Below are 24,133 nucleotides of genomic sequence, written 5' to 3'. Positions count from 1 at the left end.
CTAGAGGCTAAACTCTACACAGAAAATAATGATACACAAAATGTTTCAAAGCTGTAGTTAAGCGATCAATTGTTTTTAATTCTCCTGAAAACAAGCACGCTTCCATTTCAGTGCAGAGAACCAAACACGGCGGCAGCAAATAGTCTATACCACTCCAGGGTGAATCGCAATGTAGACTGTAGTTTTCCAAAGTAAAAGGGAATAGAATCAAAAGAAAATAAAACAAATAAAAAACACGCTTGGATATAGTTGCAGAAACCATTATACAGTACAATAGTATTACAATTTAGTAAGGCATCAAAGCCACATACTGAACAGTAGATTTTTTATTTATTTATTATTATTTTAAAATGGCAACCTAAGTGTCCATTTATTTGCATCTGAAAGTAATTTTTGAACTTCTTACACATTTATTTTTTCAAAAACCCTGGAGGTAAAACACAAATGGCTGTCAGACACAGTGTGCTACAAAGACATAGGCAACTCTCACTATGTCATGTGATGGTAGAGGGGGGAGTGAGCAGGGGCGGATTTAGAGGTTAGGTCGATATTGTGCGCACCCCCACCCCATCATTATTATTATTATCCTTTATTTATTTGGCACCACAAGGGATCCGTAGCACTCATTACACAGTACATAATCAAATGAGCAAACAAGAAAACAGCACTTCCAGTTCAAGACAACATGGGACAGGTATGGAAAACAAGGGGTTAGGTGCCATCAAAGGGAGTATGAAGTATAAGATAGTGTAAGTAAGAAAACGAAAGGTACATTAGAAAAGAAGACCCTGCTTTTGCGAGCTTACAATCTAAAAGGTGAAGGGCTGACAGACCGGGGTGGCACAGAAGGGGTAGACAGTGAGCATAGACAAGAGGGTTGGGAGGAGAGTTGTCTGGTTATGGTGAAGAAGTGGGTCTTGAGAGCTCGTTTGAAGTTTTGTAGAGAGATGGAGAGTCAGATGGCGAGAGATAGAGAATTCCAGAGATAGGGAAGCTGCCTCTAGTGCTGGGAACAGAGACAGACAGCAGTGGTCCACTATCTAACACCCCCCTCGCTCAAGACTGTCTCCGGTTACATACATTTACATACCACTTTCTAAAAAACATTTCTCAATAAAGTATTCCAGTAACCAAAAACATTTCTCAAAAGTATTCCAGTCCACATTTTGTAATAAACATATTCAACAAGTGTGATGACAGTCCCTTTGTCAACATATCAGCAGCATTGCACTTGCTTGCTATGTAATAGACATTGATAGACTTGTATTTTACTAACTCACAGATAAAGTGATGTCTAATGACAATGTGTTTGGACCATCCATAATGCTTGGTGATGGAAGACAAATCAATTGCTCCCTTGTTATCACACGCAATGTTGATAGTCTCACTGTGGTAAAGAAGGCTAAGCTCACATAAAGTTTCCTTCATCCATAAAGCTTCTTTTGCAGTTTCTGTAAGTGCCATGTACTCCACCTCAGTGGTGGATAAGGCAACAGTGGGTTGCTTTCTGCTCACCCAGCTGATGGCTGCCCCTGCCAAAATGAACAAGTATCCCGTATAGGAACGACAGTCATCCTCATCTGATCTCCAATTGGCATCACAGAAAACTTCCAAAGTCATAACTTTTGACTTTGTAAACACCAACTTTAATGAACTTGTACCTTTTAAGTAACTTAATATTCTTTTGACTGCAATCCAGTGTTGCCTTCCTGGGTTAATTGCAAACTGGCTTGCCTTGCTCACTGCATGTGTGATGTAGGGGCAAGTCTCAATACTTGCATAAATTAAGCAACCAACAGCATGTGGAACCTCTCTCATTTCCTCTATCTCCCTGGTTGGTCACCAACATGGCCTTTACCATCTTTATGCTTTTGTCAATAGGAGTGCTCACTGGTTTTGCATCAGACATTCCATACTTGTGAAGTTTTGCTTCAGTATATGTCTGTTGATCAATTGTAACAGTCCCATCTTTCAGGGTTTGTACAATTCTCATGCCTAACAAATGATTTGCAGGGCCTAAATCCTTTAGATTTAACCGTTGTTTCAGCTGCTGTTTTACATCAGTTACGTGCTCTTCTTGACCTGCTAGCAATAGGTCATCCACATACACAACTATGATGAACCACTTTTCTTCTATAATTTTGTGATATAAGCAGTGATCAGTCTCTGACCTAACAAAGTTCATCTCTAGGAGCACAGCATCCAGCTTTACATACCAACATTGACCACTTTGCTTTAGGCCATACAAAGATTTATTTAAGGGGCAAACTTTTCCCTCTTGGAACATAATCTCATCATAATGTTCAGGTGGTTCCATATAAATCTCCTTAATTAACTCTCCATTTAAGAATGCAGAATCAAAGTCTAACTGGTATAACAATAAATCATGAAATGTAGCAATGGCAATGACTTATCTCAAGGTGCTGTACCTTACGACAGGTGAAAATATCCCCCCATAGTCGATTCCGGATTTTTGTCTATATACTGTAGCAACAAGGCGGGCTTTATAATGAGCAATAGTCCCGTCTGCATTCAGCTTTCTGCAAAAGACCCACTTGTTCTTGATTGTCTTACGGTTATTTGGCCTGTCAACTACAGTCTATGTACTGTTATCATCCAGAGCTGACAGCTCTGTATCTATTCCTGACTTCTATTCTTTCCAGTCGCTACTTGATTTTGCTTCCTGTATATTTTGGAGTTCACAGTAAGCTATATTTGCATATTCCTCACTGTATCTTTTGGATGGAACACCTTTATTGCTCCTCAGGGAAGTTCTGTTTCCTGATTGGGTATCTGCATTAACTCTTTCAGGTTCAGATACACTTTCTGCTGCCTGTACATCCAGCTATTGTTGCTGTGATTCTTGTTCCCGCTGATAATGGAGTAGACGTGTTGTTCCACGTCCAAACCAATCATTCTGATGGCTCTATCTACTTCAACTTGGTTTGGGTCTGCTCCTGGCTCAATTGTGACTTATCACAACTTTTCCGGCTTAAGCTGCATCTCCATGGCAAATTTCCATGTTGTGTAATTCTCTGAGCCTTTTTGCTTTGCAAAGTTCACGCTGTTCCCTGTACTGTACATTCTTCTCTATATTTAATAAAAGTACTCCTTCTTTAATTAGCTGCACTTTTATTTCTTATGTACCTCTGTTTTAGAATGCCTTTCTCACTTGGGGTCCTGGGCCCATAACCTGTTGGCAGAGTGTTGCGGTTTCAGATAGGGATGTTAGTCCACATAACGGCACTTAACCAGGATGATTGGTTTATACAGATAACAAAGATAACAGCTTGTAGTATATAGAAGATGTTCTGTAGCAGCAGGAACTCACAGTATACATGTGAAGCAGTACAGCTGTAACACAGCATCTTAGTACACACAGTATCCGGCTGTATACACACAGGGTGCAGCTGCGGGGTAGACAAGGTCACACACTGAGGAGAGCAAAAGCTGCACTTCAGTGCAGTTATCTCTCCCAGGACGAACTCTCTCAGACTGTGCAGTAAGCACCTGCTACTGCACTGAGCTGACACTAGGAGGGAGAACACTAGAGCAGGGAAGCTGCCTCTAGTGCTGGGAACGGAGACAGACCGCAGAGTGATCCACTGTGTAACAATTAGCACAATTATTAGCATCATGTGGGATAATGTGTCCCTGTACATACATGTATGCTATATTTATATTAGATAACTGAAGGAGTTCCATGGACACATACAAGCTCAAGGTCTTTAAGGTGATTTGAAATTAGCAATAATTCACTGGTGCTTTCAAGGTCTGCTAGCTCTATGTACTTTTCCCATGACCTGTGGTGGCTCTCTGTCCTCACAGGTTTGGCTGATGTTCGTATACTGCCCACATCTGCAAGGCTCTCCAAGAAAATGCTGCACAACACAGGTTGTGTGACTGGTACAAATACTTAGCTAGCTACCAGTGGACAGTCATTTGTATTGTACAGCTGGTGCATGTTCTGACACCAGAAACTGCTAATTATGTTATTTACAGAAATAGCTATGATCAGTATCCATTGACATGTATTGTAACCTAGGCTATTGAAGTGACTTTTCTTATAAGAAGCTGTTAAAATAATAATAATAATAATAATAATAATAATAATAGTAATAATTATTATTATTATTAATTTATAAAAGTCTAAAATATTGCTTAGTGTTACAGCCAGAACAGGAGATTTTGGCAGCAGAGTTGAATACATGGCTTAAATTAGGCAAGCCATTGTCTCCTTCCCTCAGGCTCAGATATTAGCACATATAACCATCTGCTCGCTGGAATGTGTTGCTCTTGTTGAGCGCCACTGCTGATTCTAATACTGGCTCTGCAGCTGCTGTTTGTGTTACGTTATTTTGCTATACATTACTCATTATCATAGTACCGGCAGCAAACAGTCAAAGTGCTATTTACATTATGGAGACTGTAATGAACCATTTGACACGGTGACAATAATTCTGAAACTGGCCACCATATTCTTCCATTATCTTTTGTAAGTCTTGCATTCCATTGTTTCCAAAACATGCTGTATGTTTACACACCGTGATAATGAAAATAGTGACTTGTTCTGGATACTGAGTGTGACTTCAAATGTGCTATTTACTCACCAGTGGAAGATTTACATTAATAATAATCCTATGTTGTCACAAAATATCAGAAAGGTTTATGGGATTTCAAACCTTCTTTATGATTGCTGTGTGTTCAGATTGATCATTTCGGATGGAGAAAAAACAACAACACACTTTTGAAACAACATCAGTAGAGTATAACCCCTGTAATTCTATGGGTTAGGAGCATTAAAAATATTTAATATACTGTATATATGCATTGGGTATGAAAGACTGGCGGTGGCGATCCCGAATGCCGACAGGGGGGTGAGCGCAGGTTCTATTCCCACTCCATGGGTGTCTTGAACACCCACGAGTGGGAATAGCCCTCTGCCCCCTGTCGGCATTCGGGCTGTTGGGATCTCGACTTAGGTATGCTGACCACCGGGATACCGAGCGCCGATGTCGTAACTACATCCCGTATATATATATGAATGTATATATATACATATATTTATATATATATACTGTGTGTATATATAGTCAACCACTGATTATATATTTTATCAGTGGATGACTGCCACTCCCAATTAAATAATGTAAGTATGCCTGGATGCCCTCAGAATAATGGAAAGAGCAATAAACAGGATGCTGCGGCACTGTCACGACATGTGAATCAGTAATACTGTATGTGTAGTATGTCCTGAATAAATTTTACTTATTAAAATGAGACCTGCATACTTGTGGACCGAAGTGTCTTGCTGACACAACGTGGACCGTTTGGTGATACATGCAATTTGATTCACAAGTCCTGAGAGTGCCACAGTATCCTCCTGATATATATATATATATTTACAGTATATAGTCCAGCAGAGGCAAAACGGACGAAACGTGTTGAGAGGGAGGCCAGTAACTTCACCCTTACTGCAGATGGGCTGCAGATAAGCTGTTTTTATTCTTTAGAAATGAACGGACATTTATGTGTTAATAATTATTACATTTGTGTAAAACATATCTCACTATTATATTCATTTGAATCTTTTCTATGTGATACATTTAGAATTTTGGATCGTGGACATTTGGTGTTGCGGAATTGCATGTTGCCATATCAATCTGCCTGAGAAAGGGTGGTTGGATTACCACCTGACACAGTACTTGTACACTTTGCCGGGTGGCAGAAGGTGGCAGTAAAGTGTTCAAATATATTGCACTAGAAGCGCTTTCTTCACTCTTTTACAGATAAACTTTTGAGCCCATTTTTGAAACAATAGACAACTTGGAGCAGCCACCCTTTTATTGAGAGGAGGGAGTGCAACAGGACTGTTGAATTTACATGTGACTTTGTTACTTTGGTCAGAAAGAGGGGGAGCGCTCAGTACCATCAATATTCTATATATATATATATATATATATATAACCAAACTGTAGCTAGGGATAGGTGACACTGCGATGAAACATGTGTTATATTATTGTACAATTATATGTATTACTGTAGATATGTGTACTTATACATAATTGGTATTGTGAACCAGAAATCCGCCAGAGGGTTCTGGCTGCCTATTACAGATTTGTATCAAACACATTATTTGGGGGATGAACGGCGATCTAGAGAAACCATTTCATCTCAAAATCGCCGTTCAAACCCTCTGGTTGCAGAGTTTTCAGCTCATAAATCCATTGCATCTCTGCTCTCGCCAGAGATGCGGCCACATCATTTTTCCTCCTGCTGCCCTTAACCTGTTCTATAGCCTTAAAATTAATTATGCTGTTAATCGAACACCTATGGTTTCTCTAGATCGCCGTTCATCCCCCAAATAATGTGTTTGATTTAGATCAATAAGCCTTGGATACATCTTTTAACGTATAATGTATATTTTTAATAACTGGATCCTGTATATTTTAGAACCAGTTACACATAAAGGTTTGGGGCAAGGTAACTTTCTCTGACGTCCTAGTGGATGCTGGGGACTCCGTCAGGACCATGGGGATATAGCGGCTCCGCAGGAGACAGGGCACAATAATAAAAGCTTTAGGATCAGGTGGTGTGCACTGGCTCCTCCCCCTATGACCCTCCTCCAAGCCTCAGTTAGATTTTTGTGCCCGACGAGAAGGGTGCAATCTAGGTGGCTCTCCTGAGCTGCTTAGAATAAAAGTTTAAGTTAGGTTTTTTATTTTCAGTGAGTTCTGCTGGCAACAGGCTCACTGCTACGAGGGACTTAGGGGAGAGAAGAAAACTCACCTGCGTGCAGGATGGATTTGCTTCTTAGGCTACTGGACACCACTAGCTCCAGAGGGAGTCGGAACACAGGTCTCACCCTGGGGTTCGTCCCGGAGCCGTGCCGCCGACCCCCCTTGCAGATGCCGAAGTTGAAGATGTCCAGAGGTCCAGAAACAGGCGGCAGAAGACTTTCAGTCTTCATAAGGTAGCGCACAGCACTGCAGCTGTGCGCCATTGTTGTCAGCACACTTCACCAACAGTCACCAACTGTCACTGAGGGTGCAGGGCGCTGGGGGGGGCGCCCTGGGCAGCAATGTATAATACCTTTTTATGGCTTAAATACATCACATATAGCCCTTGAGGCTATATGGATGTATTTAACCCCTGCCAGATCTCACAAACTCCGGGAGAAGAGCCCGCCGAAAAGGGGGCGGGGCCTATTCTCCTCAGCACATGGCGCCATTTTCCTGCTCAGCTCTGCTGTGAGGAAGGCTCCCAGGCTCTCCCCTGCACTGCACTACAGAAACAGGGTTAAAACAGAGAGGGGGGGCACTTATTTGGCGATATGATTACATATATAAAAATGCTATAAGGGAAAACACTTGTATAAGGGGTTGTCCCTGTATAATTATAGCGTTTTTGGTGTGTGCTGGCAAACTCTCCCTCTGTCTCCCCAAAGGGCTAGTGGGGTCCTGTCCTCTGTCAGAGCATTCCCTGTGTGTGTGCTGTGTGTCGGTACGTGTGTGTCGACATGTAGGAGGACGATGTTGGTGAGGAGGCGGAGCAAATTGCCTGTATTGGTGATGTCACTCTCTAGGGAGTCGACACTGGAATGGATGGCTTATTTAGGAATTACGTGATAATGTCAACACGCTGTAAGGTCGGTTGACGACATGAGACGGCCGGCAAACAAATTAGTACCTGTCCAGGCGTCTCAGACACCGTCAGGGGCTTGTAAAAACGCCCATTTACCTCAGTCGGTCGACACAGACACAGACACGGACACTGACTCCAGTGTCGACGGTGAAGAAACAAACGTATTTTCCTTTAGGGCCACACGTTTCATGTTAAGGGCAATGAAGGAGGTGTTACATATTTCTGATACTACAAGTACCACAAATAAGGGTATTATGTAGGGTGTGAATAAACTACTTGTAGTTTTTCCTGAATCAGATAAATTAAATAAAGTGTGTGATGATACGTGGGTTTCCTCCGATAGAAAATTATTGGCGGTATACCCTTTCCCGCCAGAAGTTAGGGCGAGTTGGGAAACACACCTTAGGGTGAATAAGGCGCTCACACGCTTATAAAAACAAGTGGCGTTACCGTCTCCAGATACGGCCGCCCTCAAGGAGCCAGCTGATAGGAAGCTGAAAAATATCCTAAAAGTATATACACATATACTGGTGTTATACTACGACCAGCAATCGCCTCAGCCTGGATGTGCAGCGCTGAGGGGGCTTGGTCGGATTTCCTGACTGAAAATATTGATACCCTTGACAGGGACAAGATTTTATTGACTATAGAGCATTTTAAGGATGCATTTCTATATATGCGAGATGCGCAGAGGGATATTTGCATTCTGGCATCAAGAGTAAATGTGATGTCCATATCTGCCAGACGACAGTGGACAGGTGATGCAGATTTCAGACGGCACATGGAAGTATTGCCGTATAAAGGGGCGGTCCATCGGACCTGGTGGCCATGGCAACAGCTGAAAAATCCACCTTTTGTTACCCCAAGTCACATCTCAGCAGAAAAGGACACAGTCTTTTCAGTCTCAGTCCTTTCGTCCCCATAAGGGCAGGCGGGCAAAAGGGCCAGTCATATCTGCCCAGGGGTAGAGGAAAGGGAAGAAGACTGCAGCAAGCAGCCCATTCCCAGGAACAGAAGCCCTCCACAGCTTCTGCCAAGTCCGCAGCATGACGCTGGGGCCGTACAAGCGGACTCAGGTGCGGTAGGGGGTCATCTCAAGAGTTTCAGCACGCAGTGGGCTCACTCACAAGTGGACTCCTGGATCCTACACGTAGTATCCCAGGTGTACATTGGAAATTCGAGACGTCTCCCCCTCACAAGTTCCTGAAGTCTGCTTTACCAACGTCTCCCTCCGACAGGGAGGCAGTATTGGGAACAATTCACAGGCTGTATTCCCAGCAGGTGATAATCAAAGTACCCCTTCTACAACAAGGGAAGGGGTATTATTCCACACTATATTGTGGTACTGAAGCCAGACGGCTAGGTGAGATCTGAAATATTTGAACACTTACATACAAGCGTTCAAATCAAGATGGAGTCACTCAGAGCAGTGATAGCGAACCAGGAAGAAGGGGACGATATGGTGTCACTGGATATCAGGGACGCTTACCTACATGTCCAAATTTGCCCTTCTCACCAAGGGTACCTCAGGTTCGTGGTACAGAACTGTCACTATCAGTTCAGACGCTGCCGTTTGGATTGTCCACGGCACCCCGGGTCTTTACCAAGGTAATGGCCGAAATGATGATTCTTCTTAAAAGAAATATGGACGCTTTCCTGATAAGGGCAAGGTCCAGAGAACAGTTGGAGGTCGGAGTAGCACTATCTTAAGTAGTTCTACGACAGCACGAGTGGATTCTAAATATTCCAAAATCGCAGTTTTTTCCGACGACACGTCTACTGTTCCTAGGGATGATTCTGGACACAGTCCAGAAAAGGATGTTTTCTCCCGGAGAAGAAAGCCAGGGAGTTATCCGAGCTAGTCAGGAACCTCCTAAAACCAGGAAAAGTATCAGTGCATCATTGCACAAGGATCCTGTGAAAAATGGTGGTTTCTTACAAAGCGATCCCATTCGGTAGATTTCACGCAAGAACCTTTACGTGGGATCTGCTGGAAAAATGGTCCGGATCGCATCTTCAGATGCATCAGCGGATAACCCTGTCTCCAAGGACAAGGGTGTTTCTTCTGCGGTGGCTGCAGAGTGCTCATCTATGAAAGGGCCGCAGATTCGGCATTCAGGACTGGGTCCTGGTGACCACGGATGCCAGCCTGAGTGGCTGGGGAGCAGTCACACAAGGAAAAAATTTCCAGAGAGTGTGATCGAGTCTGGAGACTTCTCTCCACAAAAATATACTGGAGCTAAGGGCAATTTACAATGCTCTAAGCTTAGCAAGACCTCTGCTTCAAGGTCAGCCGGTATTGATCCAGTGGGACAACATCACGGCAGTCGCCCACGTAAACAGACAGGGCGGCACAAGAAGCAGGAGGGAAATGGCAGAAACTGCAAGGATTCTTCGCTGGGCGAAAAATCATGTGATAACACTCTCAGCAGTGTTCATTCCGGGAGTGGAAAACTGGGAAGCAGACTTCCTCAGCAGGCATGACCTCCACCCGGGACAGTGGGGACTTCATCGGGAAGTCTTCCACATGATTGTAAACCGTTGTGAAAAACCAAAGGTGGACATGATGGCGTCCCGCCTGAACAAAAAACTAGATATTGCGCCAGGTCAAGGGACCCTCAGGCAATAGCGGTGGACGCTCTGGTAACACTGTGGATGTACCAGTCAGAGTATGTGTTCCCTCCTATGCCTCTCATACAAAAAGTACTGAGAATCATAAGAGGGAGATGAGTAAGAATGATACTCGTGGTTCCGGATTGGCCAAGAAGACTTGGTACCCGAAACTTCAAGAGATGTTCACGGAAGACCCGTGGCCTCTACCTTTAAGAAAGGACCTGCTCCAGCAGGGGCCTTGTCTGTTCCAAGACTTACCGCGGCCGCGTTTGACGGCATGGCGGTTGAACGCCGGATCCTGAAAGGGCATTCCAGATGAAGTCATCCCTACCCTGGTCGAAGACAGGAAGGATGTAACCGCAAAACATTTTCACCGCATTTGGCGAAGATATGTTGCGTGGTGTGAGGCCAAGAAGGCCCCTACAGAGGAATTCCAACTGGGTCGTTTCCTACATTTCCTGAAAACAGGACTGTCTATGGGCCTAAAATTAAGGTCCATTAAGGTTCAAATTTCGGCCCTGTCGAATTTCTTCCAGAAAGAACTGGCTTTAGTGCCTGACGTTCAGATGTTTGTAAAAGGGGTACTGCATATACAGCCTCCTTTTGTGCCCCAGTGGCACCTTGGGATCTCAATGTTGTTTTGAGTTTCCTAAAGTCACATTGGTTTGAACCACTCACCACTGTGGACTTAAAATATCTCACATGGAAGGTGACGATGCTATTAGCCCTGGCTTCAGCCAGGCGTGTGTCAGAATTGGCGGCTTTATCATATATAAAGCCCTTACTTAATTTTTCATTCTGACAGGGCAGAATTGAGGACTCGTCCTCAATTTCTCGTTAAGGTGTTTTCTGTTTTTCACATGAACCAACCTATTGTACCTGCGGGTACTAGGGACTTGGAGGACTCCAAGTTACTTGACGTTGTCAGGGCCCTGAAAAATATGTTTCCAGGAAGGCTGGAGTCAGAAAATCTGACTCGCTGTTTAGCCTGTATGCACCCAACAAGATGGGTGCTCCTGCTTCTAAGCAGACGATTGCTCGCTGGATTTGTAATACAATTCAGTTTACACATTCTGTGGCAGGCCTGCCACAGCCAAAATCGGTAAAAGCCCATTCCAAAAGGAAGGGGGCTCATCTTGGGCGACTGCCCGAGGGGTCTCGGCTTTACAACTTTGCCGAGCAGTTACTTGGTCAGGGGAAAACACGTTTGCTAAATTCTACAAATTTGATACCCTGGCTGAGGAGGACATGGAGTTCTCTCATTCGGTGCTGCAGGGTCATCCGCACTCTCCCGCCCGTTTGGGAGCTTTGGTATAATCCCCATGGTCCTGACGGAGTCCCCAGCATCCACTAGGACGTCAGAGAAAATAAGATTTTACTTACCGATAAATCTATTTCTCGTAGTCCGTAGTGGATGCTGGGCGCCCATCCCAAGTGCGGATTGTCTGCAATACTTGTACATAGTTATTGTTACAAAAATCGGGTTATTCTTGTTGTGAGCCATTTTTTCAGAGGCTCCTTCGTTGGTATCATACTGTTAACTGGGTTCAGATCACAGGTTGTACGGTGTGATTGGTGTGGCTGGTATGAGTCTTACCCGGGATTCAATATCCTTCCTTATTATGCACGCTCGTCCGGGCACAGTATCCTAACTGAGGCTTGGAGGAGGGTCATAGGGGGAGGAGCCAGTGCACACCACCTGATCCTAAAGCTTTTATTATTGTGCCCTGTCTCCTGCGGAGCCGCTATATCCCCATGGTCCTGACGGAGTCCCCAGCATCCACTACGGACTACGAGAAATAGATTTATCGGTAAGTAAAATCTTATTTTAAGAGGCCCCGGAATGTGGATGAAGTAACCCTGAATCTGTGTATTTGTATGTTGATTGCCTTCACCGGATTTCCAGGATAGGACATAAAAAGTGACCAGACCAAAATCACCTACACCTTGACAAAGACCCGAAACGGGTAGAAACGCGTCGGTGGTGCATAGGTGGTTTCGGTCATTATCACCAAATGAGGAGAAACCGGGAGTAAGATTTCCACTGCGGGTGGCATAGCGGTTGAGGAGGTCTGAACACCGGAGCGGAATTTGGGGGATGGCCAACAGGAGGGATGACCCTGTAGCAATAAGCATCTGGTAGCTAAGTCCAGAATAAAGGGAGAATATCTCTGGCGTCCTAGAAGTTCAGTGAGGAGTACCCCTACTGTTTAAAGTACCATTTTGGATAATCCATCAGAGCCTGTCAGTAACCGGTAAAGTGTTGTGTGCTTTTAAGAACTTCGTTTTTTGGACATTTTAATAAAACTTTTTATTTTTTGTGATTTGGAGACATGAACTGTTTCTTTTAATAAGGATACGGGATCCATAGTTATATGCTGGTGCCCCTATGCTTTTTGAGTAGAACTTTGAAGGCTGATTAAACATCATAGTGCTAACGATTTTTAAGATAAAGCTGGAACTGTAATATGAATACTATCCTCTCTAAAAAGAGAACATATGAATGAGAACTTCTGCAAAATCATTAGGATTTTTTAACAGCGCTGTGACTATTTCAAAGTTTTTTTTGTGTGGAAAGCAGCAGCAGCTGCTGCTGAGAGTTTTTACCTGAGGTGAGGTGAGCCAATTTGAAGAGAGGACTGGCAGCAACAGACAGCCCATAGTGGAGAGCTTTGCTGAGAGCTGTGTGACAGGGTTTGAGTTGCGTCTGACATTAAAGAGTGTCCACAGCTCAGGGAGAAGTGTCTGTGGTGGCAGTAAAGTGGACGTTACTGAGTGAGGAGAGAGGACCAAAGAATCAGCTTGCAGCCCATGGGCAGAGGAACTTGGCATGAGTCAATAGCTATTGGTAGGTGTATCTTGCGGAGCAGCCGGAAAGAAGGTGCTGACTAAATGAAGTTTGGAGTAGTCAGTATCCGCTCCACTAATTAAAGTATCTTTTTGCCAACTGCTGGCAAATTAGGACACATCATCAGCCATCGAAATATATGTATATACTCGAGGGCATAGCTACCATAGGTGCAAGGAGTGTAGCTGCTATGGGGCCCAGAGCTGATAGGGGCCCACCTTCCCTGTAACAGTTTCATATGTTATAAATATTTTTCACCATTTTGGTGGTACATGGGGTCCCTTACAACCTTTTTTTTATAAAGTAATTTTTATTCAGCAAACTGGAGAATAAGGTACAGACATTGCAGAGCATCACAATATCACAACAATAAATCCATCAGCTCGAGGCAGAACCCCAATATTGAGGGAAATTCACAGCTGAGGGATATCAGAACATGACCATGAGGGAATTACACATAATTTCCTATTGTACAGATTATTTGGGTCTGCAAGATCCATAGCCATAAATATAAATCCTCATACACTTTTATATTTACGCCCTTAAACTAACCAATAAGAAACATAAAATCAAAAGAAAAAAAAAAAAACCGAAGCAAGGTGAGAAGGGGTATTCTGATTCCGGACCACAGTAATCATGCGGTTAAGTAGGCGACTCCACAGGGCTCAGCCGCCAAGCAGCTCAACTACGTCACTAAGGAGTAAATATTTGGTAAGTTAGCATTTCAGTGCCCTCTATAGTTGCGGGATCGGGTGAGAATGGGGGGAGTCAAGCCATGGAGACCAGACCCTTTCAAATTTGGCTGATGCGTTTTGTTTCATATATATATATCTTTCCTTAATTATTGTATCATTAATTAGGGTCTTAAGCGCAGAAACCAAGGGGGCTCTAGGGGCCATCCATAGCCTCGCAATGCAAACCTTAGCCAAGGCACATACACTGCTAGCATAGAGACCCATTGAAACAGACAGAGAAGAAGAGCATCCCATCCCCAGAATACAGAATTGAGGGGTAAGCAGTCCGCCAGTCACTCCCGTACTCTCCAGGATTGACCTGACCCCCAACCAGAACACCCTCAACCTCGGGCAATCCCACACTAGATGCCAAAATGTTCCCACCTCCCCCCAGCATTTAGGACAAAGGCCAGATCCGCCCGTATCGAAAGTAGCCAGCCTAGCCGGAGTCATATACGTTCTGTGTAAAATGAAGAATTGAATCTGCTGATATCTAAGAGATTTGGTTACTTTGGCAGGGTATTCCAGAGCAAGGGCCCAGTCCTCCTCAGTTATTAAACCCATATCCTCCTCCCACCTTCCACGGAGACGTGTCAGAGGGTCCGCATGGAGCCTAGCAAGTAAATATCCATACGCACAGGAGACCATCTTAGCTCGACCCAAAGTAGCCACAAAGGTCTTGATGGGAAATGGGAGGATTCGTGGGGGGGACTCAGCAAACTGGGACTGGAGGGCGTGATGAAGCTGGAGGTATCTGAAAAAATAGGAATTGGGTAACCCAAACTCATCTTTCAGTTGCTGAAAGAATTTGAGTACCCCGTCTAGATAAAGTTGGGAGATAGAAACCAAAGATCTAGGGGCCCATACCTCCCGCCCCTCAAGCGCATGTAATTCAGGGAGCCAGTCAGAGTACCAAAGGGGGGTATCAGGGTCCAGACCATCGTATCCCAAGAGGACTCTCAGGGCCTGCCATATCTTTAATGCCTGGAAAATAATAGGGGGAAGAAACCGAGCTATGCTCCCACTCAGCAGCACCTGCACAGGTGAGAGGTGAGGAAAGTAACAGCGAATAAACTCACAGTGTAAGGAGTTAACCCCAGAATCCTGCGCCCACACACTAATATAAGTCAGCTGAGCAGCGTAGTAATACATCTGAAAATTAGGCAGAGCCAGGCCACCGTCAGAGCGCTGCCTGGTAAGGGCATTTAGCTGTATCCTAGGTCGTTTGTTAGCCCATATCAGAGAGGATAGAACACTATTTAATTTTCTAAAGAATATCGGGTAAATATATACCGGGGACTGGAGAATAATGTATAAAAGTTTGGGCAGTATAATCATTTTAATAAGATTGACCCTGCCAGACACCGTCAGTGGAAGCTTACACCAAGTTTTGGATTTGCCCATGACCCACTGCATAGTTGGGTCCAGATTCAGAGGGACAAAATCAGAAGGGTCATTAGTTATGTGAATCCCGAGGTATTTAAATTGTATCGTCCAACATAGTGGCAGGGGGATTTTGGGAATAGTAGGGGGGGGCCTATGACTGGCATAATGTACGATTTAGACCAGTTAATTCTAAGACCCGAGTGATCACCAAAGCACTCAATCACACGCAGCAGAGTGGGCATTGACTTGGTGTAATCCTGCAATAACAACAACATGTCGTCGGCATATAGAGCTATTCTATCCTCACGTGAGCTCGTACCGATTCCCACAATATCTGGATGTGACCTTATCAGACAGGCCAGGGGCTCGACGGCCAGGGAAAACAGTGCGGGGGATAGGGGGCAGCCCTGTCTAGTACCACGGGATAGTTGAAAAGAGGGGGATACATAGCCGTTCACCAAGATCCTGGCACTCGGATGTTGATACAGTAACTTAGTCCAACAGATAAAGTTGGGTCCAAAGCCCATACAAGCCATCACCTCCCATAAATAAGCCCATTCAATACTGTCAAAAGCCTTGGCCGCGTCTAACGAGACCACAGCCGAGTCAGAAGGGGAGTCATGTGGGAGTTGCAAAATGGTATATAGTCTACGTAGGTTAATAGATGTGGACTTCCCTGGCATGAAGCCAGTCTGGTCCGAGTGAACGAGGGAGGTGATCACCGTGTTAAGCCGTACTGCCAATATCTTTGCCAGGATCTTCGCATCGGTGGGAATCAGAGAAATCGGCCTATAGGAGTCTGGAGACCCAGGGTCCTTACCGGGCTTTGGAATCACTATTATAATTGCCTCTGACATAGAGAGGGGAAGCTCGTTATTGGCAAATATATCCAAGTATAGGGCATGGAGGCTGGGCCCAAAGAAATCTATATGAGTTTTGTAAACCTCGGAGGGAATCCCGTCACACCCCGGAGCCTTGCCACTAGGGGACATACCAATGGCCGCAGTCACCTCCTCGAGCGTCAAGGGCGCCTCCAGCAGCTCACAGGCCTCAGGGGAGAGTGCGGGCAGCGCAATACCCCCCAGGTAATGCGAGATATCTAGAGTAGAGCACGTCAATTGTGAGCTATAAACTCCAGAGTAATAAGATCTAAATAACTGCGCAATGTCCGGCGTGGTGTCAACAACGGAGCCATCCCCATCGGACATCTGGGTGATCGTAGACCCAGGCCGATCATAGTGTATCAGACGGGCCAGGAGCCCCCCCGTCCTATCAGCCTGCATATAAATATTAGTAGCCTTAAAAAGGAGGGAACGTGAGTTTTTATCGGACAGGTGGGCCATCCAAGCCGACTGAGCCACTAGCCAGCGTACCTTCGTCGCGGGGGCACCATCTAGCAAGTATTGGGACTCTAGTTCCCTGGCGTCGCTTTCAAGGGCCTGTTCTCTCTCCCTGGAGGATAGTTTATGAGCCGCTATGCGTCCAATATATGAACCTCTCAAAAAAGCCTTAAATGAATCCCAAACTATCGTACCCGGGGCCGACCCTACATTATCGTTAAAGTACCCCCCCCCCCCACTGAGTCTCCAGGTCGCTGCAGTCACCTAGCTGGGTCAGCCAAGAGGGGTGCAGCTTCCAATAAGAGTGTCCCCTCTGACCTCCCACAGCAATAGTCATCAACAGAGGGGAGTGGTCAGAGATCCCTCGGGCCTCATAATGAATGTCAATGATCCCGGGGACAAGGGCAGGGGACACTAGCATCAGGTCAATCCTGGAGAAGGAGCCATGAGTACTGGAAAAACAGGAGAACTGGCGGGCCGTAGGGTGACGGAGCCTCCACGCATCAACCCACTGCAAGCTATCCAAGAAATCTGCAAACTTGGTAGGGCCACCACCCGCCAGCGCAACATTCGGGGAATGCCATCGATCCAAGGACAAATCTAGGATGTTATTAAAGTCACCCAGGCATATCACTGGGGTGGTAGGAGATGGAGCAATGAAAGAGGCAGCCTGCTGCAGCACAACATATGAAAAGGGAGGGGGGACATACACCGCTAATATGTAATAAGGCTGGGAGCTCAGTTTACATTCCATAAATACAAATCTTCCATATGGGTCAGTTTTGATCGACAATAATTCAAATTGTACTGATTTTTTAATCAGAACCGAGACACCCCTAGAAAAGGAAGAATGAGAGGCATGGTAAGCCCATCCCACCCAGGCCCGGCGTAAAGACAATAACCTATGTCCCTCCAAGTGGGTCTCACTGAGGCATGCAATATCCGGGTCATATTTCTTAATCATATTTAGAACCAGAGATCGTTTGATTTTGTTATTCAGACCTCGGACATTCCATGCCAGGAATTTCAGGTTAATCATGACCCCATGAAGACTCTATGTGCCTCCCGGATAAAAATTTCCCAAAATATAACTGAGAACCAACATCATTAATACCAGCAGCACATGACGTACATAAGCCCAGCATTATAATCCATAGCATCTGAATTAGTAAACATCCTTGCTTCAGAAAAAACTCAAGTAAGAAAAATAACAAACTAGAGAAAAAAAACCAAAAACAGCAGCAAAGAGAGCTGCAACTAGCAGCTTCCCAATTATCCCTCCCCTCCCGTACACCCCCCAGAACACCGGCATACTTATATCCCAAACCAACAACCCAAACTACCAAGTGCTAAGAAGGCCTAGATTCTCAACTAAACCTCTAACCAACACCACTTGGACGGAAAGTCTAGAGCCACCAATGCAAAGGAGGGGGGCTCCCCGATCTAAGATCGTTCCCTCCGATAGCCTAAGCCCAGCTTCTGTAACGCAGGAGATCAGTCCGGAGCCAGTCCGGGAGCAACTCTTGACGCGTTTCTCAGCCCGATTACCCCGGCTGTTTCCTCAGAAGAGGAAACAGCCGGGGTAATCGGGCTGAGAGTTGCTCCCGAGCATTGTGGATAAAAGTTTAAAAAGCGGCACAGGAGTATCCAGCAAGGGCTTCTAATTCTGCCAACCCAAGTAGATGTGACACGGTGAGCCCGGCCTAGAATACAGCTACCCGTCCTGAGGTCTGCAGTGAATGCTGACAGCGCGACCTGGACAGTGGAAGGCGGGCCATTATACTTTGGACGGCAAAGGAAAGTTCCAACGAGAGGCACAGCCGTAAGAAATACCCTGCCGGACATTGCGAGGTGATTGCTGACTCACCAACGGCGGAGAGACGGTGCAGTGCGCTTGGAATAGAACTATATGCCCTTCGAGAGACACAGCCGCAATTACATGGTGAGATACAACCAGTATATTTTGAATACAGCCTGATAAAGACTACACCGATTAATGCTATCACTAAAAGGGGATTAGATCACTCATCTATATCTAAAGACACGGGGACGCCCGTGAAAGAATATCAGATAAACAATTTGAATATCCCCGGTAAAGCATTCACTGATTAGCAATTATTGGTGATCCTAAATAACACACTAGTGAAAATCCAGAGACATTGAACGTTCAGAATGATAGTAATTCCCGGTTGAGGGATCCTATAAATTACCTACTATCTCAGATCTATTAATTACAACTGGGACTGTGGTTCATTGAATCTAGGAATATTAGAAAGGATTTTCAGTCATTTTATATATATATTGATGGTAACAGAGAGGAACATTTATGTCTAGGCTATAGAATATTGGTTGTTCTAATGAGATGATAAGATTTTATTAAAATTGTATCCACTGTGCACAGTTATATTATCTAGAAGTGGTACGGGGACAAAGAGGGAGTCCCCAAAATACATATGATTATTGATTGATTTATTGGATACCTTTTAGACAGTAATAATGTGGATGTATTCAGCATTTTAGAAATTAATTTTTAATAAAAATACTCTTTAAATTTTGGACAGCGCTTTCATTATATTTCTTGTTTCTAGTGTTATAAAATTTTGGGATCCAACACCCCATACTTGAGAGCAGCAGTCCATCTTTTGGAGTAACCGATTTTTTAAGGATCAAGGAGTTCGAATAACCGACACACACTAGTCAGTATAGCGCTTTCTCAGATTTTTTCTTAGCTTTGCATATGTCCAGGCGCGGGCAGCAGCCTATATAAGCAGCTTCTAAGATGGCCGCCGTGCCCCTTCCCCTTCCCCAGGAGTACCTGTACTTTCGTCGGCTATCCGGGCCCCAAGCCACAGCCCGACAGGCAGAAGAGTAGTTATCCCCTGTGTACAGTCCCTCCGCGGCGTCCGGAAGCCGCAGCAGCTGCCACTCGAGCTCCGGGCGACTCGCGGTCGAGGCCACCGAAATCAAGGCCGGGGATCCGGAGGAGGTGTAGGCCGCAGGGCCGGAGGTCAGTCAACGCCGCTCCACGGGTCCCGGAGAGTGCGGAAGAAGGTGCCCGCCGGTGTCCACAGCTTGTGGTGAAGATTCCGGCCGGGCAGAGGCACCAGAGGGGGTCAGGATCAATTGCAGGAGTTTGGTGGCCGGGGAGCTCCCGAGTTCTGCTGCTTACTCCTCAGCCGTCGTAGCCACGCCCCCCCTTACAACCTTTTGCCTTGGGTCCTACAATATACCTAGTTATGTCCCTGGACCAGCTCATTGTAATATGATATAAAATTAACTGGAGGGCATTATAATATTACATAACATGAACTGTAGCACTGTAATGTGGCACAGTATGAAGCGGAGGCACTATAGTGTAGCATAATAGGAAGTGGGTACACTGTACTGTGGCATAATATAAACTGGGGTCACTGTAATGTGGTGTAATATGAACTGGGGACTCTGTATGTCATAATGTGAATTTGGTGGTACTGTGTTAGATAATATGAATTGGCAGCCATACTACAGATGTAGCCACGCTTACATTGCAGCAAGTGTGCCCTCAGCGTATGTGCATGCATACATACACACCCACACAATGCAATCCTATGGAGCGTCCACCTGCTGTGATCACTTGCAGAGCGGCGCGTTCGCACTATGACGCGCTCTTGTGTGATCGTGTGTATGCATTGCGGCATAGATGAGCGGGCAACATCTGTATGTGACATAATATGAACTAGAGAAGAGAGGTGTCTCTCTAGAACCAGTGGGACAGGGGCCCCATCAAAAGGTTGCTATGGGGCTCACAAAGTTCTGGCTACGCCTCCGTATTTACTGTATATGAGGGTGGTTTTTGCAAAACCAAAGCATGATGATGAATTAGAACCAAAACACGGGGGTCCACGCACATCTCTAGAAATTAGATTATACATTGAAGAAATACCTTATACTTACTATATATAAGCATAAAAGCCACGTACAGTACACCACTGTTCATACTCAATTCATAAGGGTACCTGTGAATAATTACTACATACAGTATGCATCTTTTTATTTCACTGTACACATCTCACCCTTTTCTTCTTGAAAGTAATTTGTACTTTAATTACATGCAAATGCAAAATGTTCTCCAAAATGTGTATTCTCCCAGAGATGAACAATATGTGAGTGCTTATTCAAGTATTGGGATTTGCATACTCTAAAGAATAATGCACTTGATTCCAAGGTCATGCAATAAACATGGTCCTGGCTATGAGCGTTCCCCCTCTATTCATGTAATAGCATTTTTATGACTGGATTGAAAATCTGATCTAAACTTGATTACCGCTGGGTTCAGAAGTTAAATGATGGAGAAAAGCTTCGTTCGGCACAGTCATTGTCCTCGCTGCCTTTTCGTTATTGTCAGTTGCATGGTTTTGTAAACACAGCAAATTAAATTTATGTTTCAAAATGATAAAACATCAACCTATTTTTTTCCCAGACCAAGGCATGAACACAGTAACCTCACTTGATAATTTACCCACATAAATTAAATATTTATGTCCAGTATTGTGTTTTAAATTGTTTTTATTTAATTTTGTTTTTTTCTGCATATTGTCTCTGAGGCCTGAATGCTGGCTGCAATATTGTTGCCATATTTTATGCTATTTAAGTTGTAATGACAAGTCCGGCATAATGTTTCCTGTGGGTTGTTTTCATATTTATTTACTTTACAAAAAGTTGTACATTACGCATAGTGGTAAACATGACTATTAATTTTGTAAACTGGCTGCTCTGGGTAGAGCAGACTTTTGTATAATTTACACAAATGGTGGGCAACTTGTTTACAAAAGGCTCCTGTAGATTAACTAGTGAAAGCTGATACCTGATTGGCAGTTTTGGATTGGACAAATTAAAATGGTGCACTATATTTTTAAATAAGTCCCAGTGTGTTTAATAAAAAAGTACAAGTGTGAGCAGATTATTGACAGCTGACAGAAATAATTGGAGGAATCAGGGGCTTGTAAGAGTCATTTTGTATTGCTTAAAACATAAAATGATACTGCTGCAATTTACCATGGGAGAACAGCCATTCTGATTGGATAGTAGTAGCCCACCCACATGGGGTACTATCCAATCAGAATAGCTGCTGTTATGCTCTGACCAATCAGAGTGCAGCCTTTCATTTTAATTGAACTGCAGGTGCTAGTCATTATTTGTTGTTTTCAAGTTATTTGTTGTTCTATGTGGTTTTTATTTTGCCAAATATGTTGATACTTATGGGAATCTATGGAATACAGGTGAATAATAAATTGGTGATCAAGGGAAGTATGAGGAAGTTCTTTTTCAATGTAAGATAATATCTACAGTGTGCATCTTCTTTTTTAAATATTTTACTTTATATATTTTTCAATACTTTACAGGTGCATTGCAGGTACAAATGGACTGTGGATGCCAGGGTATTCTTGACTTCTGGTTATCCAAGTGTCAGCATGCCCTGGCAGCTATTACAATTGGACATAACAGGGATTGCTGGGATATGAAATGTGACAATAATAAATATACTTAATCTATTTTTTATATGATTATTACCTTACAGTTGCTTCTCAGGGGTTTGGAAAAAGCCCTAAAGCTATCAGCACAGGGATGTTTTATCCTAGGAGAGTAGGCCCACAATGTTTCTGCAGGGCCAGTAACACAAAATATTGTAGTGTGGTGTGCTAAACATCCTAGGGCTGGCTAGCACTACGTTGGGGGTATCCCATGCTGTGTGATGATGTGAAAAATATTTATACTTAAAAAGATATTTTGAAAACACCTTATAATGCGGGCGATAGGCCAGATATAATGAAGTCTGAGTTGGCTGGAGGTGCGGGTTTCTGCCCAAACTCTGACTTTTTTTTAAAAGCAGCAATCATGTACAAGGCAAAACCATGCCTTGTACATGATTGCCACTTTAAAAAAAAGTCAGAGTTTGGGCAGAAACCCGCACCTCCAGCCAACTTGGACTTCATTACATCCGATACTATATGTGGATTTTTAACCTGCCCCACATTGCCGACAGCTTGGCACCTCAGTCCATTATTATATTCAGCCATTATTGCTAGAAATTTGTCTTTCCTCTACTAATTCTTGAATGCTGGATAACTCACCCAGACGATGGGAGAGCAGGGAACCTTCCCAGATCTCATTCACTTTCTTAGTGAGTTGAAAGCGGTAGGGACTTGATGATGTAGTTTGTACTCTAAAGAGTAGGTCCCAAGGGTAGACAAGTATGTTCTAGACCAGGGGTGGAAAATAATAACCTTTTTAAAAGGACCATGAGTTACACTAGGTGGAAAATAGACACACAGAGAAAGATGCACTGTGGGTAAACATTTTATACTGCTTGCAAATGACAAGTATTCATTATTGCTCTGAAGATTTTTGTTTTGTTTGTTTGCAAAATTAACAGTGCAATATTTTCTTTAAATAATGGTCAATTATTTTTATTCTTTTTTATATGTTTTTGACATCACGTCTTTGAAATCAACTCATAATCACATTTGTGTCTCTATTGTTGTCCAAAACTGTAAAAAATTGTTTAGTATGTCATTTATTATTTTGGAATAACTATGTTGATGGTCTATGCCATTAATTTTAATGAGTCAGTTTCTCAGCAACAATAATAGTCAATATTCATGTAGGAGATATCAAATTAATGATGAGATTATCTTAAATAAATAACCACCTAAAGCTCGGCCCAGTATCAGGCTTTATTTTTAGCTAAACAAACAACAGAAGTTTGAACTTTTGGAGAACTAATTGGCAGCAGTAATTGTCATTGGGCTGCTGGCTGAAGCTTCCAGATAATAGAGACATTTACCCATAACAAACACGTAAATAATCTTCCTGCTCTTTTCCGCCGGAGCTGGATGCAGGGAAGTGCAGGAACAGTGTTTAAGTGACCAGACAAATGATTTTCAGTGTCTGCAGTGTAGTCATATCTGTGTTACACTCCTCATTACTGATAAATGATAGGTTGCTAAGGTGTGTTTTCTATCTGCAGGTGACAACGCTTGCCGAGTAAACAATGGAGGCTGCAGCACACTATGCCTTGCCATTCCTGGAGGGAGAGTTTGTGGTTGTGCTGATAACCAGCATTTGGATGAAAATAATTCAACTTGTGTGTGTAAGGCTTCATCAAACTTTTACCATCTACAATGCAAGAGAACAGAACAGAAACTCGAAAACATGGACAACATCAACATGAGAATACACCGTAAAGGGCCACTTAGCGGTCTAGTTACTAAGCCTTGGAGAAAGATAAAGTAGAGAGAGATAAAGTACCAGCCAATCAGTTCCTAAAGGCTATATTACATTCTGTGTTTGAAAAATAACAGATTGCTGGTTGGTACACTATCTCACTCCACTTTTTCTCTATCCAAGGCTTAGCACATAGACCCCTTAATCTCAGGCACAAGTTTCCTTATGTAAAAGAGTTATTAATAACATTAGAGAAAATATATATATATATATATATATATATATTTATATATATATATATATTTATATATATCAGAAAATAATATTCAGTCCCTGCGCAGCATCTCCATGTTTTCCAGAGTTAT

At 43.8% G+C, this 24,133-nt stretch overlaps 1 protein-coding gene across 1 annotated transcript in view; it reads left to right on the top strand.

Moving 5' to 3' along the window:
- The window catches only part of LRP1B (LDL receptor related protein 1B), a 1,835,733-nt gene that overhangs the window by 761,027 nt on the left and 1,050,573 nt on the right, over positions 1–24,133 (top strand). The window contains exon 15 of the mRNA XM_063932605.1: positions 23,572–23,694. Coding sequence (XP_063788675.1) covers positions 23,572–23,694 — 123 coding nt within the window. The remainder of the gene's footprint in view (positions 1–23,571; positions 23,695–24,133) is intronic.

Source organism: Pseudophryne corroboree, chromosome 7, assembly GCF_028390025.1.
Source record: "Pseudophryne corroboree isolate aPseCor3 chromosome 7, aPseCor3.hap2, whole genome shotgun sequence".
NCBI classification, from domain to species: Eukaryota; Metazoa; Chordata; class Amphibia; order Anura; family Myobatrachidae; genus Pseudophryne; species Pseudophryne corroboree.
This window is presented reverse-complemented; position numbering and strand designations above follow the sequence as displayed.